The sequence below is a fragment of the Solanum dulcamara genome, chromosome 5, assembly GCF_947179165.1.
Source record: "Solanum dulcamara chromosome 5, daSolDulc1.2, whole genome shotgun sequence".
Lineage (NCBI taxonomy): Eukaryota > Viridiplantae > Streptophyta > Magnoliopsida > Solanales > Solanaceae > Solanum > Solanum dulcamara.
Window position 1 is genome coordinate 45,888,612 of NC_077241.1, and position 19,879 is coordinate 45,908,490.

Consider the following 19,879-nt stretch of genomic DNA (forward strand, 5'->3'; position numbering starts at 1 on the left):
ACTCCTACGCGGACAGCTCCCCAAGCTGTGTATCTGTACCTCCGGACATGAAAGAAGCCCCCCCCCCCCCCCCGCCCGAAGAAAGGGGTTCAGTACGACATATGTGCTGAGTATGTAAAGTATAACAAGGCATAACCGGAAGCATATCAGAAATAGAGAAACAAGGGATAAAATGTCATATAAGGAATCTGTACCTGTATTCTTTGATTAGTAAAAACATGCATGCTTAAATTATACAATATAGCCGGCCCTTTCAGGGGTTCGATGAATCATACCTGTAAAACCATCATAGGCCCCGTTCCATCACCACCTTTTTACGATACATTATCACATTATCACATATATACATACGTACCCGGCCCTCTAGTGAGGGGCGATGGATAATGTAGTGAATTACAGGAATCTGATAACCGGCTCAAGAACTCAGAGAAGAAGTGTTACAGTAAACATGAGTAGAGTAGTGAGTAACTATATGCAAATGCAATCGACATCAGAAACCCAATAGTATCAAAGGATTAAGCTGTAGTCTGAGGACCCGAGTAGTAGTGTAGTCATATTATCTTCCCTCTAAATGCCATTAGGGGCTATATTAATTAGCATCTTGGGGTCCCTAGATATATACTAAAGTAATACTAACCACTTAAGTACCCAGAGCACTTGCTTTCATATAGTCCTACGACTAGGGGTCCATATATTCACTAAGTCCTTAGCATAAAAAAAAAGTTCAAGAAAAGTAGCTTAACTATCATAAAATTTCAACATCCAGAACTGAATAAGAGACACTTAGGAATGGAATCACTATAGAGATTATATCACTTTTTACTAACCTCTACGTCATGCCAAAAGAAAACAAAGAATAGGCTTTATATACCTTTTACTGATTACTCTTTATCTCGTTCGTCTCGTCGTCCTCAGAACCTAAATAAATAAAAACAACATGAATATTAACAAACTTTGGCTTTCCATAACCCTAGGCTACTCATGAGTATTCCTAACCCCTCGCTCGCCTTCTCGACTAGTTCCCTAACTAGTTAAAGAGTTAACGAAAATTGGGCAGCATCTCCCCTATAATGTGCCCTATACGAATTTCCAATTACACTCCTTAGTACCGACAGACAACCAACAACATAACCATAAATTCACATATATACATATAACATGGCAACATTACATAATACAACCTCCAAACGATTTGCTCGAACTACGACACCAAGATAAGGTATCTAGTTTCCATTTTGCAAACCTTTAACCGTACGAAGCGGGGAGGGGGGTAGTGTGGATGCAACCAGAAGCTCCCCCACCTCTTTTAGAAGACATTTAGTCCCTAAAACACATACCACACAACCAGTAGCCGCCTCCAAACACACAACGCCTCCCTCCGACTACAATTTAACTACGACGACTTCAATTTAGTTTGTTTCTTTTGCTGAGCATATCCACAACTTTTTTATACTTCCAGTAGTATAAAAGGTACATAATACACTCCATAACAACCTCATAAAGTCCAAATATAAAGGATAAACCTTACCTTACCCGAAATTGTCCAAAACTAGCCAAAATTGCGCCTCCGAACCCTTTTTAGCGTGTTGAAAGTTGCGGAATGTTTGTAGCTCATTCGCCCAAAATGGATTTTTATGTTATTAAATACCTCTATACTGCCGTAGGATACCTTAAATAATTATTTTATGGAGTGAAATCGAAACGTACCTATTTTTCTCTTCTAGCCGTCCTCTTTTTCTCTCTAGACTTAGGGTTTTGCTTTTCTTTTTGTTTGCTGAAGTTTAAGTGTAGCAACTGAACTTAAGTCATAATATACATGTATATATGTGGTCCTAGGAGGTGACACATGTCATCCCCTAAGGGGGACACGTGTCCAGCCCCTATTGGGCCACCGTGTCTATGCAAGCAAGGAGGGGTTGCCACATGGAAGTGGGGCCCACCTCCCCAAGCAGGTGGGTCATCTACTTGACCCCAAGTAGGTGGGTCACCTGCTTGCTTGAGGTGCTGCCACATGTCACTCCTATATTGGTTGCCACGTGTCTTTTTCTCTCTTCCTCATAGTTTCGTCATCTCATCCTATTTTAAGAGCCTATGTAATCCTTGCTACATAAGCTTGGTATGTACTCCAATAGCTTACGTGTATAATACTTCTAAATTGATAGCTTACGTTGGTAAGTTGAGTCCTACGACTCTTTATTTGGCCTCCAACTCATTCCGACTTCTCTTGACCCTATCTCCAATCTTTCCTACTATAGGGTATCACATTCTCCTTTTTAGAGTTGTTTGATAGTATCATAGCTTATTCGACTTACATGATAACTTCTAAGAAACTTAAGAATGTGGGGTGTAATAGTTTTGTAATGGGTTTGTCTCATACTCGAAAACATCATGATTCAATTTGGGTTATTGTTGATAGAATGACGAAGTCGGCTTACTTTCTACCGGTCAAGACTTTATATAGTGCCAAGGATTATGCTAAGTTGTACATTCAGGAATTAGTAAGGTTGTATGGTATGACCTTGTTAATTATCTCGGATCGTGGTATCCAATTTACTTCTCACTTTTGGAAATCATTGGGCAAGCCGAACGGACAATTCAAACACTTAAAGAATATATTAAGGGATTGTATGTTGGAGTTCAAAGGTATTTGGGATGATCATCTGCCACTCATTGAGTTTGCCTATAATAATAGCTACCACTCAAGCATTAAGATGGCGCCGTTTGAGGCTTTGTATGAGAAATGATGTAGTTCTCCGGTTGGTTGGTTCGAAGTAGGTGAGATGACCTTGTTGGGCCTCAATTTTGTGCTTAATTCTTTGGAGAAGGCGAGAGTCATTAAAGAAAGGTTGAAAATGGCTCAAAGTCGTCAAAAGTTCTATTCCGACACTAGGAGAAGGGATCTTGAGTTTAATATGGATGATTGGATATACTTGAAGGTTTCGCCCATGAAGGGTGTAGTTCGATTTGGTAAAAAGGGGAAATTGAGCCCTAGGTATATAGGGCCTTATAAAATCTTGAGACATGTTGGCAAGGTTGCTTATGAGTTAGTGTTGCCTTTAAAAATGACCATGGTTCATCCGGTGTTCCGTGTGTCTATGTTGAGAAAATGTGTGGATGATCCTAGTTTCATTATTCGATTGCCAGTAGTGGATGTTGAAGAAAATTTAACCTATTAAGAGGTCCCTATTGAAATCTTAGAACGACAAGTTAAGAGATTGAGGAACTAGGAAGTGGCATCCGTTAAAGTCCTTTAGAGGAATCAACAAGTTAAAAGCGCTACATGGGAAGCAGAAGCAGATATGATGAAGCGATACCCTCATATTTTTCATTCTATTCAAGCCTAAGGTACTAAGTGATTTATTCTCGAATGTTTAAGACCCCAATGTTTCAGATTTCCTAAGTCTTCATATGTATGCATGTTCATGAAGTTGAAATTTAAAGTCATGTTTTATGCTAAGTTTAAAGATCTCATGTTTTATGAATTTCTAATGTCATTGTATTCATATTGGGTTGCTAGTCCTCGTACTGTGTTCTTTTCTATACTAATGATTTTTATTCGAGGACGAATGTTCCCAAGGAGAAGATATTGTAAGACCCCAAAAGTTGAAAAGTCCTAAAACGAGGAACAAAGAATGAAATCTTAGGAAAATACAGAAATTGACACTAGTGATGACCATGAAAGGCCATCACGAGCCGTAGGGAGCACCATGAATCATGATAAGCAACTGTGGAGGAGATTCAAAGAATTAGACTACAGGGAAGGGACCACGATGAGGTACATGAGTCGTGGTGAGCACCACGGGTTGTAGTTTGCTCTGTGGTGACCCCTTACCTAAGGCCCAAGGAAACTTCCCAAGGCAAGGGCCATGGATGACCATCACGGGACGTGGAGCTCTTCACGGATCGTGGTATAATTTTGTGGTGATCACTCTGCATGCCTCCTATAGGACCTGCACCACGGACACAGTTCACAAACCATGATGCCCTCCACGGACCATGAAGGTATCCGTGGAGGAAGTTCAGAGACTCTCCCTGCAGACTTCCAAAAATATTTTCCCAATTCATTAATCATGGGACACCACAACGAACTGTGAAGGGTCTCCGTCAAGCCACTTCTGCTGGATTTGTAAAGGGATATTTGGGTCTTTTCCTGTGTTTTAATAATGAATTTTGGTCGTTTTGAAGATAAATTGACTCTATCTAAAGGAACCTAAGCTCTTCTAAACTCATTTACTTCACTCGCATTCTAAGAACTCAAAACCCTAAACCTCTCAAGTGCTCTCAAGGTCTTCTTCTTTACCAAGAAAGCTAGGGTTTTATTCCAGGAAATTAAGTCTTCATTTCTTTCTAAGTTTTGCATTAGGGATGTGTTTTCCCAAGGTATGTGGGTCTCATTCATGGATTCTTCCACACATGGAGCCCAAGTAATTTCTAAAATTAATATTTTAATTTTAAATGATGAAATCTTATGGATTTTTATATGATGATTCCAAAATGCATAGATTATTATCTATTTGAAGTTTATTTACCTATATTGACTCTCAATTTCATGAAATAGATGATTTATCATGGTCCTTATATGAAGGCATAAAAGTAGCTTTAAAGTATAATGGTGGATTGTTTTAAGATATTTTAAATAATGTATTTTCATTACTCTCATGCATGCTAGCATTGTTTTAAATGTATTTGAAGGTTGAAAGAAATGAACCCACCTAGTTTCACTATGTTAAAATGAAGTTAAATTGAAAGCTTTGACTCCAAAATGAAAGTTTATGAAAGTAAATGTTTTCGATTAAAGGGAGTCTTATGAAGTGGAAGAATGAATGAATGATGGTGAAAGGTCTTCTTAGCCAAAAAATGCATTATATGTGAAAAGGAAAACTCTCACATATTTGAATCAAATAAAAGGTTTAAATTTGCTATTCTACCGAATGAGGATTTGACGACTAAATTATATGAATGTTTATGTTATTATGATATTTAAATGCTATTCTATGGGATTTGACCTAGCACCGAATGTAGCATGTAGATGGGGACTTGACCTAAAGGGTCCTTAAGTAAATTCTCATGTTGTATTAATTATGCGCCAACATAGGAGCTCTTGTAGCCTTAGGTTAGTAGATCCACAAATAGCCCTTAAAGTTAAAGTTAAAGAGATTATTAAAATTGACGGAGTTCTACTGGGCAAGTAGTCTCTCCGTACCAACGTAGGGGTTTATGTTGGATTTCATGTAATAGTTTGCATGGTTTTAAATGTCAGTTACGGTCATTTTCTCACAAAATGAATATTTCAAATGTTATGTACTTGATTGATTACTCATATATTGCACTATGTTTCATATTACATAAATGTTATAATATTTCTTAAATGTTCATACGTGCATACATACTTAGTTCTTTCAAATTACTAACGCATATACTTTTGCGTACATGATATCATGATATAAGAACCGGCGTTGCTCCACACTCTCCTCTACGTGGCTAGTTGATACATTAAAAGCTACATAGTTGGTGAGTTTTCATATTTCGGAAACAACATCCCATTCCCTTTTTTAGCTTATGACATATATAGACTTTTGATTATCTTATGATACTTTTGACATTACATTTGAGGATGAGCTAGGGACATGTCTTAGCTCCAGCCAAGTCTAAAGAATGTAAAGGTGTTTTTGGATAAATAGACGATGTATGTTGTTTAAGTTTGACTTTTGATTCCTATTTCAAATGTTATTTCCCTTAGTCCCATGATCCCTTTTATTTTTGCTTGTTATTTAATGTCATTACCTATGAAAAGCTAAATGAATGCTAAGAGACTTGGGTGAGGTACCTCCAGGTGTCTCATTCGCCGTGTCACATTTAGGCCTAGGCTTGGGTTGTGACAAACTTAGTATCAGAGCTTGAGGTTATGAAATAATTCTCGGAGTCTAATATACCGCATCGAATAAGGTCTTATTCATGTTTATGAAGTGCACCACAACTATGAATAGGAGACTATTGGACATTTAGAAAAGTTTTCACTTTTTTCAAATTCATGTCTGCCTTAGAGTGTCCTAAGACTTCCTCTAATTATTGAACCATTTTATTTCTTCTATATCATGCCTCGAGCGAGAGCATCTCCACCTAGAGCAAGGGCCGATGATGAGGACCAAGCTCCTCCAATTCTCGAAGCTCCATATCAAAAAGAAGGGGTGACCCATACGGAATTTCTCAATATCATCACATTGTTGGCTCAAGTCGTAGCCAACCAAGGGAATCAAGGCAGTCATCCTTCTTCTCAAGTGCCAAATTTGGCTTCTAGGATTCAGGATTTCAAGAGAATGAATCTGCCCGATTTTGATGGTTTCAAAGTGGATGAGGACCCTATAGAGTTCATTGATGAGGATTACCAAATTGTAGCTATCATGGGTGTGCCTCCAAATGAGAACGTCGAGCTAGTGGCCTATTAACTCAAGGATGTGGCAATGGTTTGGTACAAACAATGAGTTGTTGAGAAAGGTGAAGATATGGGGCCTATAGATTGGGAAGACTTCAAGGGTGTCTTCCTAGACCTCTTCTTTCCATTGGAGCTAAAGGAGGCGAAAATCCAAGAGTTCATCAATCTTCGACAAGGGAGCATGAGTGTAAGGGAGTATGCCCTCAATTTCACCAAATTGTCTAAGTACGCTCCTTTCATGGTCTCCAACCCAAGGGCAAGGATGAGGAAGTTTATCTCCGGCGTTTCTAGCTTGGTATCCAAAGAGTGTAAGACGACCATGTTGGTCAAAGAAATGGACATCTTCCGGCTTATTACATATACGGAACAAATCGAGGATGAGAATTTGAGGGACAAATCAAGAGGTTTCAAGAAGGCTAGAGAGGATGGTGGGGGGTTTAATCCTCAAAGGTCCGATTATAGTGGTAGTGGAAAGGGCCAAGGTGGGAAATGATTCATGAGTCAAGATTCCACCATTACTCCTCCTCTAAGGTTCAACAACAACAAGGGTGCTAACCCGATAGTTATAAGAGATAATCTTGGTGTTCAAGCCTTCCCTGCTTGCAAGAAGTGTGGGAGATCTCACAAAGGGGAATGCTTAGCCGGCTCCAATGCATGCTTCAAATATGGAAAGCATGGCCACCATGCTAGAGATTATAGAAGTGGTAGTAGTAGTAGGCATCAAGGCCAAATGACTCATGGTCAATAAGCTCAAGGAGATGGTCAATGCAATAACTGCTTTTATGCTTTGCATTGAAGACAAGAGATTGAGGAAGCACCCAATGTTGTTACTGGTAAGTTTTGCTTTTGATGAGTATGCATTATTAGATTCAGGTGCTAATTTTTCATTTGTCACTCCATTCTTATCTAATAGGTTTGATGTGTTACCTGAAATGTTAGTGGAGCCTTATTTGGTGTCTACCCTTGTGGGTGAGTCGATTGTTACTAAAAAAGTCTATAAGGGTTTTCCCGTGTCTATCTTGCATAAAGTTATTCCTTGTGATCTCATAGAGCTTGACATGGTAGATTTTGATGTTATACTTGGGATGGATTGGCTACATACATCTTATGCTTTTATAGATTGTAGAACTCGTAGAGTTAAGTTTCAATTCCCAAATGAGTCTATTCTTGAATGGAAGGGTCATGATTCGGTAGCGAATGGTAGGTTTATTCTTATCTTAAGGCCCAAAAGTTGATTGCTAAGGGTTGTATTTACCATATTGTGAGGGTTAGGAATGTCGACTCTGAAAGTCCTTCTCTTGAGTCGATTCCCGTAGTCAATGATTTGCCGATGACCTTCTTAGTATCCCTTCTGAAAGAGAGGTTGATTTATGTATTGATCTCCTTCTCGATACCCAGCCTATTGCTATTCCTCCCGACCGTATAGCCCTGGAAGAATTAAAAGAGTTAAAGGAACAATTGAAAACTTGTTAGAGAAAGGGTTCATAATGCCAACTATTTCACCATGGGGTGCTCTTGTGTTGTTTGTAAGGAAGAAGGATGAGTCGCTCCAAATATGCATAGATTACCATTAATTGAATAAGGTGACCATTAAGAACAAGTATCCAATCACTAGAATAGATGATTTGTTTGATCAATTGTAAGGGATAAGTCATTTCTCCAAGATCGATCAACAATCCGGCTACCATCAATTGAGGGTGAGGGAGTGTGATATTTCCAAGATGGTATTTCAAACAAGGTATGGTCACTTCATGTTTAATTTGTAGTGATGAGTTTTGGGTTGACGAATGCACCGGCGGTGTTTATGGATCTAATGAATAGGGTGTTCAAACCCAGCCTTGATACTTTTGTGGTGGTTTTCATTGATGATATCTAGATTTACTTTCGAGGTGAGGAAGAACATATGAATCACTTGAGGGTTGTGATTCAAACCTTGAGGGAAAGTCAATTGTTTTCCAAGTTTAGTAAGTGCGAATTTTGGTTAAACCAGGTGGCATTTCTCGATCACATAATGTCCGGTGATAGGATCACGGTTGATCCTAAGAAAATGGAGGTGGTCAAGAATTTTCCTAAACCAATGTCTCCTTTAGACATTAGGAGCTTTTTGGGTTTAGCCGAGTACTATAGGAAGTTCGTTGAAGGTTCTCTACTATCTCATCTCCTATGACAAAATTGACCCAAAAGAAGGCAAAATTCATATGTACGGTTGAGTGTGAAAAAAGTTTTCAAACTTTGAAGGATCGACTTACCTCCGCTCCTACTTTGACTTTATTGAAGGAATTAGAAGGGTTTTTGGTTTATTGTGATGCTTTAAATATTGATTTAGGTTGTGTCTTGATGCAAAACGGCAAGGTTATAGCCTATGCTTCTAGAGAATTTAAGGTGCACGAACGTGACTACCCTACCCATGATGTTGAGTTAAAGGCCATTGTATTTGCTTCAAAGATTTGGCGGAATTATCTATATGGGGTATATACGGATGTGTACACCAATCACAACAGTCTCCAATATGTGTTCACCCAAAATGACCTTAATTTAAGGCAAAAGAGATGGCTTAAACTCCTCAAAGACTATGACATGAGTGTGAATTATCATCTGGGTAAGGCCAATGTTATTGCTGATGCACTTAGCAGAGTATCTATGGGTAGTGTGGCTAATGTGGATAAAAGGAAGAGAGAGTTGGTGAAAGATGTTCACTACTTAGCTAGATTAGGAGTAAAGTTGAGTGGTTCTAATGATAGTGGTATGGTTTTTTATATCGGGTCCGAATCATCTTTGGTGGTGGACGTTAAGTCAAAATAATACCTTGACCCGACATTAGTAGAGCTAAAGAGTTTGGTAAAAGAAAAGAAGGTAGAGGTCTTTTCATAAGGGGGAGATGGGGTACTACACTACCAAGGTTAGTTATGTGTCCCGGATGTAGATGGCCTAAGGAGTTTGATATTGAAGGAGACTCATAATTCTTCATATTCTATTCATCTTAGTTCGACAAAAATATACTGAGACTTAAAGGAGCTTTATTGGTGGAGTGGCATGAAAAAAGATGTAGCAACGTTCATGACCAAATATCCAAATTTCCAAAAAGTTAAAGCCGATGTACAAGATATTGAAATCCCTACTTGGAAGTGAAAAGATGTGAATATGGGTTTAGTAATGGGTTTGCCTCATACTCGAAAATATCATGATTCAATTTGGGTTATTGTTGATAGAATGACGAAGTTGGCTTACTTCCTACTAGTCAATACTTTTTATAGTGCCGAGGATTATGCTAAGTTGTACATTCGGGAATTAGTAAGGTTGCATGGTATGCCCTTGTTAATTATCTCGGATTGTGGTACCCAATTCACTTCTCACTTTTAGAAATCATTGGGCAAGCCGAACGAACAATTCAAACACTTAAAGAATATGTTAAGGACTTGTGTGTTAGAGTTCAAAGGGAGTTGGGATGATCATCTTCTGCTCATTGAGTTTGCCTATAATAATAGCTACCACTCAACCATTGAGATGGAGCCATTTGAGGCTTTGTATGAGAGACGATGTAGTTCTCCGGTTGGTTGGTTCAAAGTAGGTGAGATGACCTTGTTGGGCCTCGATTTGGTGCTTAATTCTTTGGAGAAGGTGAGATTCATTAAAGAAAGGTTGAAAATGGCTCAAAGTCGTCAAAAGTTCTATTCTGATACTAGGAGAAGGGATCTTGATTTTAATGTGGATGATTGGATATACTTGAAGGTTTTGCCCATGAAGGGTGTAGTTCGATTTGGTAAGAAAGGGAAATTGAGCCCTAGGTATGCAGGGCCTTATAAAATCTTGAGACATGTTGGCAAGGTTGCTTATGAGTTGGTGTTTCCTTTGGAAATGACCATGGTTCATCCGGTGTTCCGTGTGTCTATGTTGAAAAAATGTGTGGATGATCCTAGTTTCATTGTCCCATTGCAAGTAGTGGGTGTTGAAGAAAACTTAACCTATTAAGAGGTCCCTATTGAAATCTTGGACCGACAAGTTAAGAGATTAAGGAACAAGGAAGTGGCATCCATTAAATTCCTTTGGAGGAATCAACAAGTTGAAAGCGCTACATGGGAAGCAGAAGCAGATATGATGAAGCGATACCCTCATATTTTTCATTCTATTCAAGCCTAAGGTACTAAGTGATTTATTCTCGAATGTTTAAGACCCCAATGTTTCATATTTCCTAAGTCTTCATATGTATGCATGTTCATGAAGTTGAAATTTAATGTCATGTTTTATGCTAAGTTTAAAGATCTCATGTTTTATGAATTTCTAATGTCATTGTATTCATATTGGGTTGCTAGTCCTCGTACTGTGTTCTTTTCTATACTAATGATTTTTATTCGAGGACGAATGTTCCCAAGGAGAAGATATTGTAAGACCCCGAAAGTTGAAAAGTCCTAAAACGAGGAACAAAGAATGAAATCTCAGGAAAATACAGAAATTGACACCAGTGATGACCATGAAAGTCCATCACGAGCCGTAGGGAGCACCATGAATCATGATAAGCAACTGTGGAGGAGATTCAAAGAATTAGACTACAGGGAAGGGACCACGATGAGGTACACGAGTCGTGGTGAGCACCACGGGTCGTAGTTTGCTCTGTGGTGACCCCTTACCTAAGGCCCAAGGAAACTTCCCAAGGCAAGGGCCATGGATGACCATCACGGGACGTGGAGCTCTTCACGGATCGTGGTATATTTTTGTGGTGATCACTCTGCATGCCTCCTATAGGACCTGCACCACGGACACAGTTCACAAACCATGATGCCCTCCACGGACCATGAAGGTATCCGTGGAGGAAGTTCAGAGACTCTCCCTGCAGACTTCCAAAAATATTTTCCCAATTCATTAATCATGGGACACCACAACGAACTGTGAAGGGTCTCCATCAAGCCACTTCTGCTGGATTTGTAAAGGGATATTTGGGTCTTTTCCTGTGTTTTAATAATGAATTTTGGTCGTTTTGAAGATAAATTGACTCTATCTAAAGGAACCTAAGCTCTTCCAAACTCATTTCCTTCACTCGCATTCTAAGAACTCAAAACCCTAAACCTCTCAAGTGCTCTCAAGGTCTTCTTCTTCATCAAGAAAGCTAGGGTTTCATTCCAAGAAAAATAAGTCTTCATTTCTTTCCAAGTTTTGCATTAGGGATTTGTTTCTCCAAGATATGTGGGTCTCATTCATGGATTCTTCCACACATGGAGCCCAAGTAATTTCTAAAATTAATATTTTAATTTTAAATGATGAAATCTTATGGATTTTTATATGATGATTCCAAAATGCATAGATTATTATCTATTTGGAGTTTATTTACCTATATTGACTTTCAATTTCATGAAATAGATGATTTATCAGGTCCTTATATGAAGGCATAAAAGTAGCTTTAAAGTATAATGGTGGATTGTTTTAAGATGTTTTAATTGATGTATTTTCATTACTCTCATGCATGCTAGCACTGTTTTAAATGTATTTGAAGGTTGAATGAAATGAACCCACCTAGTTTCACTATGTTGAAATGAAGTTAAATTGAAAGCTTTGACTACAAAACGAAAGTTTATGAAAGTAAATGTTTTTTATTAAAGGGAGTCTTACGAAGTAGCAGAATGATTGAATGATGGTGAAAGGTCTTCTTAGCCAAAAAATGCATTCTATGTGATAAGGAAAATTCTCACATATTTGAATCAAATGAAAGATTTTAATGAGTTATTCTACCGAGCGATGATTTGATGTCTAAATTTATATGAATGCTTATGTTATTATGGTATTTAAATGCTATTCGATGGGATTTGACCTAGCACCGAATGTAGCATGTAGATGGGGACTTGACCTAAAGGGTCCTTAAGTAAAGTCTCATGTTGTATTAATTATGCGCCAACATAGGAGCTCTTGTAGGCTTAGGTTAGTAGATCCACAAATAGCCCTTAAAGTTAAAGTTAAAGAGATTATTAAAATTGACGGAGTTCTATCGGGCATGTAGTCTCCTCGTACCAACGTAGGGGTTTATGTTGGATTTCATGTAATAGTTTGCATGGTTTTAAATGTCAATTACGGTCATCTTCTCACAAAATGAATATTTCAAATGTTATGTACTTGATTGATTACTCATATATTGCACTATGTTTCATATTACATAAATGTTATAATGTTTCTTAAATGTTCATGCATGCCTACATACTTATTGCATTCAAAGTACTAATGCATACTCTTTTGCCTACATGATATCACCATGTAGGGACTGGCATTGCTCTACACTCTTCTCCACATGGCTACTTGATTCGTTGAAGTCTACATAGTTGGTGAGTTCCCATGTTTCGGAATAAACATCTCATTCCCTTTTCTAGCTTATGACATGTATAGACTTTTGATTATCTCTTACTACTTTTGACATTACATTTGAGGATGAGCTAGGGACATGTCTTAGTCCCCGCCAAGTCTGAAGAAAGTAGAGGTATTGTTGGACAAATAGACAATGTATGATGTTTAAGTTTGACTTTTGATTCCTATTTCAAATGTTATTTTCCTTAGTCCCATTATCCCTTTTATTTCCGCTTGTTATTCAATGACATTATCTATGAAAAGCTAAATGAATTCTAAGAGGCTCGGTGAGGTACCTCCGGGTATCTTATTCATCATGTCATGTCTAGACTCTAGGCTTGGATCGTGACAAGTGTTGAGAAGCCCAATGCAAGCAACTATAAATCGTGGAGAATGAGAATGCAATATTATTTCCTCAACTAGGAATTATGGGATATTATTGGTGGCTCTGACTCTACACCACCAACTGATATTGAAGCAATAAAAAATTAGAAGGTTAAAGCAAGAAAGGCCATGTATGCTCTTATTGTAACAGTCGAAGATGAGACCCTACAGCAGATTAAGAATGCCAAGACACCCAAAGAAGCTTGGGACACATTTGCGATGATTTTTATGAAGAAGAAGCTTGAAATTTCGAGTCCTCTTATGCAATTGAAGAAAGCAATCAACGGGAAGAGTTTGGCAGCTCTCACTCTAACGATGAAGAGGAGCTTGCACTTCCACTGTAAGTGAGAAATTGATCAGTTATGAAGAAAAACGTATTATTTGTGTCACAACTAACAAATTCTAGAAACTATGTCTTGTTTGGGTAAACTGGAGTAAAAGTATATCAAAAATTGAAAGTTACAACCATACCGTTTATGAAGGGAAGAAGATTAGAATCAATTTATGTCATATCATCTGAGACAACTTAATATTGAGAAGACTCAAAGTAATGAAACGTGAGCTATAGCAAACTAAAAAACATGATGCAACAGTCAAAATTAAAAGACTTTCCCCCACTTGGGATTAGATTAGACAGTAAATGCTCTTGATGCCAATATGGGAAAGTACATCAATTTTCCTACAGATAATCAAAGTATAAAGCCAAGGAATCAAAGCCAAGCCAAGTAAGTTTGTGTATGAATATTCGTATTTTATTCATATTTTTATGGATTAAAAATAGATTCAAATCCATATTTACGCAATTAAAATATAACTGAGTCAATTTATTAAAATATAGGTTAAATGAATTGATTTTGTATAGGAGAAAAAAATTGATTTTGAATATGGTTTGAAATTGTCAGGTCTAGTTAACATAATGTGAAATTGAATAACAGAAGAAGAAAACAGAGATGAGGAACATATTTCCTTGAACGTTTTCATTTATATTCTTTTATAGTTTTTTCTTAAGAATCGCAATATCCAATGAAAATGAAAAAGGCCCTAAATGGAGAAAACAATTGACCTAATATATATTTATTATAGTTGGTGGTTTCTAGTAAATATTTTTTGTCCAGGTGCAAGGACAGCCTTTGGATCAAACTGTCTCTTTCTGTCGACAAATCTTCCCCATTGATCCCCGAAATGCCTCTTCCATTCAACTGTGGACTCGTAATGCGGAAAGTACAATTTAAAATCAAATCCATTCTTGATACAAGTTTGTACAACCTCCTGGTTCTGTGCCACCATCTGATTTATTTCAGACTCTTTTGGATGTGCGTGGGTAAACCTTAGCAAAGCCACTAAGTAAAAGATTTCATTTTGGGGTAACACCAATGACGATCTATTATCCCACCTAATTTTTGAAAGGAAAAAAGAAGAAATTATATTATTGAAATAATAAAATATCTAATGAAACACTACATTATATTATTAAAATAATAAAATATCTAATGGAACACTTTAGTGGCCAAGAGACCATAATTTGTAATACAATAGCGGCGGCTCCGTACCACCAATTATTTGAATTAATCAATCAACTAATTTATAAAAATTACTTTTATATCGATCTGAACTAATTTACTTGTGCATTAAACGAACTATGTTTTGCACTGTTCAATCAATTTTACACGCAACAAGTAAAAGTCAAAACATCAAATGACAAAAGAAACAACAAGTATAGTTTTGGCCAACTAAATTAGTAGGTGGGGAGAGGAAAAGAAGACAAGCAATGGTGTCACTATTAATTGGATTGGCAAATTTTAATATCCTTCTCGTCACTTATATTAGCTAAAAATTGACCCTCAATAACTGCGCTATTCCATATCTCCCTTTTCTATTAAAAAAAATTGATTTATTATGACAAAAATATCCTCCCCTTTAACTTTTTTAACTTCAACTCTTCATTTGAATGACAAATATTATCCATTGCCCAGTGAAGCTTATCTATCCTAAAAAAAGGTTAATACTAGTAAATTATTGAGGGGGAAAAAAATACTAATCTACGTTAATATAGGAGTACTATTATTATATTATATATGGAACCAAAGTAACAAAATGTGGGCCTGAGCATATCTTTGTCCCAACATACTCTCTTATTACATTTGCTTCTACCTCACAAAAAAAGCGGAAACCGTATTCTATGCCTGCCACCACAACATTTAGAGTAGATGTAGATGCGCTGATTAAGTACAAGTAACACAGCAGGTAGAACAATGCCTTAAGAGGGCAGTGAAGTTTTTTGAAAAATATGGGGCCCACTTTAAAGAGTAGAAGAGGCAATGACCTAACTTCCTTCGAAATCTCAACCACCAAATTTTGGATGGCAATCAGGTAGTTCGTTACATATTAAATAATTATATTTATAATGAAACACGACACGTCACCACTGGGCCCCAAGGACATGAGGTTGCCACGTGTGATGCCTGACCTTGTGGTCCCAGTACACGTCAGTATCTGAGTCCCTTATGCTTCCACTTGGCTCTCGCAAAGCCAATGAAACTTGTCTCAGAAAAGAAACTTTTTTCAAAAATAATAAGTTAAATTTTCTTAGCACAAGTTGTGGTCTTGTAGTAAAAGAATTTTGGGTAATTAATTGATGATGAACAATAGATCCTTCAATTAATAATAAACACATAAGTAATCCATTTTTGGGGGTCAATCAAAAGTTGACTTTTCTTAACGATTACTTTCAATTTTATATCGGAAACACAAGAACATAAAAATGTAGATAAAAATATACTTACTTGCTACGCAGGAGAGGATAGGTCAAAATAGGGCCATTCACACCACTTTTTAAGATGTTTTGGAACACAAGCCGATTGAATGCGGCAATATCTTTCTTGGAAATGAACATGTTAAGCCATGGATGAGGTGTAGCCCATATACCACTACCTTTAGCCGCTTCTTCTACGTGATCAACTCGAAATAAAAAATTCATGTAAGTCAAGTCGATCTCAAACTTAAAGTGCTTCAAATATCTCAATCTGCCTAGCAATTTCTCAACCATCTATCATGAAAAAAAAAACATTTGTTAATATCACAATGCAAGTAAATTAAAAAAAATAAGATAAAAATTGTATAAACAATAGTATTTTGATCACTTTATTTGACATCATATTAGGAAATTCTGCAAAATGATAGTGTTTTTTTGGCAAATTGTTGAAGAGAAAGAATTAAGGGACCGCAGAACCGTCATATAAATCTGGGTCTAATTAGCAAAAGGATAAAGAATTAATGGAGATTTACTTTTTAGTCTCAGGCTTTATGAGTTTTGTCATTAACAACTAGGACAGAGGAGACTGTAAAAAAGTACGGTGTTAATTTCATAATAAAAGCCCGATTGTGTGGGCACTTTCAAACAAGCTGGCTGGTTCTGTGGTGTCAGAAAATCCATGGGAAGATTACAAACTATTAATAACATAAATTTCACACACTATGATCAATTATCAAACATCATCGTCCTGCATACTACCATCTGGCCCCTCACCCCACCTTCCGCCGCTTTTTTGCACCATTCCATCATTTCATTTTTATTTTTGGATTCTTGAATTACTTATATACATACAATTAAATAAAGAAGAATTTATTCTAGGGAATGTAATTGTCTAACGAAGCATCCATTTTGACCTTTTCATTGTGTTAGATTGATCTTATGCTTCCCTCTGTCTACGACTCAATCCCTGATTCATGGTCAACATCTGTTAGGGGGACCCACCCCCACCCCTCTCTTGGTAGCCACCTAGGTCAAACCTAATTGTAATTTTATCATCCAATAAATATTTACATCATTATAAAGCTAAACACTTTAAATGAGATACCTAATCAAACATTTCCACTTTACATCCACAAAGGGGGTAATGCTAAAAGCAAAAGTAAAAAGAGGGCGGTGGTAAAATGAAAAAGTTTTGAAATTGACAGATTTACCATATTTACAGTGGAGGGATCATCATGGTTGTTATAATGCAATGCCACTTCAAGGTAATAAAGAATCGGACCAGCTTTTTTGGGTAAAAGGGTCGGGTCAAATGACTGATTTGAATTCAATGGCACTGACGGCCACCCAGTTATCGGGTCGTCACTGTTCACGAACACAAAGCCTTCCACATAATTGAACGATTCCTGGCTCGTTATCAGTAACTCAGCATCATGAGTAAACTCGTTGAATTCACTGTATACCACTCTTATCCACCTCACCTAATATACAAAAACAAATCCATAATTAATTAATAATCACAACATGTTGAAAATCAAATTTATATACGATTTTTTAAAATTGACACCAACCATTTCCGGGGCGGGTTGAAGCAATACCCGAGCTCTAGTGATGACACCAAACTGGCCAAGTCCACCAAGAACAGAAAAGAAGAGTTCCGAATTTTGAGAATTTGAGCAGACGATTTTTTCTCCGTTTCCGGTAACCACTTCCAATTCCGTTACAGTTGACGTTTGAGGCCCAAAACGGAAAGCTTGACCACTAACGCCGGCATTAGACAGAGTACCTCCGACCGTTAAATCAAGATAATCCGTCCATGATTTAGGAGCCAAGCCGTGTTTCGAAACGCAGTGTTTCAATACGTCAGCCCATAATGCTCCGCCACCCACGTCAGCGTACATGGAGTTGACATTGACATCGATTCTGTTATTATCACCCATTGATTTCATGTCGATTACGAGTCCAAGGTGGGCCATAGCTTGGCCGTTAATAGAATGACCGTTACCCCTCGCCGCTACCGTTAATGTTGGTGACTGTAACGCTCGTCTAATCACCCGCGCAATGTCATCCGCTCCGGCTGGACGTATAACGGCTAACGGCTTCTCAGAATATAAGCCGCCGAAATCTTTACTGCCTAAGCTGGTTGCCGTGAGTCCATAATCAATGCTTCCTTCAATGTCCAAGTCTTTCAAAACACCATCAAAAGTTTTTTCAGGTTCAGGTATTGAATTAGTGTTATTCTCTGCCACGAATCGTTCAACTAAACACGCTAGCATCTTCCTTGCTGAAATGGGTATCTGAAAAAAAAAATCTTCTTTTCTTATATATTTGATACCAAAAGGGCCTCTTGTTTGTGTGTGTGTCTAACGAATTAAGAATTCTTGGTTATGGTGATAGGGCAGAAAGGGAGGTTTAAATAGCGGCGGGATGGGGATTTTAAGAATGAAAAATGAAAAGATAAAAGAAACGAAGAGAGAGGGGGAGAAAACAACGAGGAAGGGCGTGGAAGAGGGGTGAAATTTGATTATAATATTTATTTTCCTTTATACAAGATTTGGCGAATTTGGATTTTCTCACCTCCATCTTTACTTATTTTGAATGTAAGCTTTACCATTTTTATTTTATTTTTATATATACATTTTCAATTTTTGTATATTTTAATCAAAAGTTTTAAAACCATTGAGATTTCGCAAAAACTTATGAAAGGAGGAGTGTTTTGCGTCCTCTTTCGCAAATCAAATGATTCAATCGTTGATATCATTCACAATGGAAGAAAATTTATTTTTTTTATATTGATTCCTCAACTAGTCAAAGTCTTATGCACGTTTTTGCCTATACAAGGGGTTGCTCTAAGGATCAAGGGACAGGTTGAACTGAAATTAAGGTGATTAAATTGGGTTGAGGAAAGTTATTTGGATTGAAATGAGTTAAAAAGGGTCAAAATTCAACCAATCAAATTATTACTAAGTTGAAATAGGTTTATTTGTCATTTAAAAAAATACCTTGACTGATCGATTCGAATTAGATATCAACGAAATTTAAATGGACGATAATAAATTAAGTTGAACTAATAAATAAATTGATTAATAATCAATCCAAACTTATACAAACTACACAAATTATAATTTTATGGGCTAATTTGATCACCTCTACCTTCAAGACATCAGAAATCTTAGCAGATTACATGAAGCTTTGATTATGAAGGCATGCAAAAGAATCATGAAAACTACACAAATACAAATTGTGGAGTCACAATTATTTGAGGGTTCGGCAAAATTTAGTAGTTTTAGACAAGACTCTATATTTGTATAAAAAATTATTTAATATGTATAAATAATTTATCAAAAATTCAATAATTTATATTTCTTAAAGTCTATAATCCATAAACTCAAAATTCTAGTTTTGTCTCTAATACAAAATGCTGCATATAATTATACTATACTCTTATATTTGAAGAGTAATATTTTATAATTTATATCAAGTTTTATATTTTCAAAGATATGTTAAAGCTTTATTATAGAATTTTGAATGTGCTAAAAGGATATATGATAGAATATTACTATTATATTATCGTATCAGATGATCTAAAGTAATTGCGACCGTAATATTTTAAGAATTCAATATAAATTTAAAAGATTGCAAATTAAATTTTACGTCGTCGACCTTAAAACTTCATAAATTTATTGTTTTAAAGAATGTCTATGGGAGAATGATACAGATATACTCCTATTATTTTATCAATATTAAAACGTCTAAAGCAATAACAACTTATTTTCAAGATGGAGCTAGCTATTGACTCAAATCATATTTCATCAAATTTGATTAAAAGATAACGTAGAAATTAGTGGAGATTTGGGATGAAAGTCGAGTTTAATCATATCGTCCTATTTTCAGATCTTATTTGTTAGCTAATCTGTGTACTTATTTTCTGAAAGAAATGATGTGTGTACAGATAAGAATGGATTAAACAAGACCAAAAGTTTGTC

The 19,879-nt window shown here is 36.7% G+C and overlaps 1 protein-coding gene across 2 annotated transcripts; it reads right to left on the reverse strand.

The window, feature by feature from the left end:
* Nucleotides 1-882: 882 nt before the first annotated feature.
* On the reverse strand, nt 883-18,425 carry LOC129888293 (cytokinin dehydrogenase 7-like). 2 transcript variants are annotated; one of them, XM_055963298.1, is made up of 4 exons: nt 17,465-18,425; nt 17,105-17,374; nt 15,925-16,187; nt 883-918 (listed from the first exon to the last, which is right to left on the reverse strand). In XM_055963298.1, the coding sequence occupies exons 1-4, from the start codon at nt 18,167-18,169 to the stop codon at nt 912-914; spliced, it is 1,245 nt and encodes a 414-aa protein (XP_055819273.1). In that variant the 5' UTR covers nt 18,170-18,425; the 3' UTR covers nt 883-911. The 2 variants fall into 2 exon arrangements, with proteins under 2 accessions (XP_055819273.1, XP_055819272.1); XM_055963297.1 differs by lacking the exon at nt 883-918 and adding an exon at nt 14,109-14,534.
* Nucleotides 18,426-19,879: the final 1,454 nt, after the last annotated feature.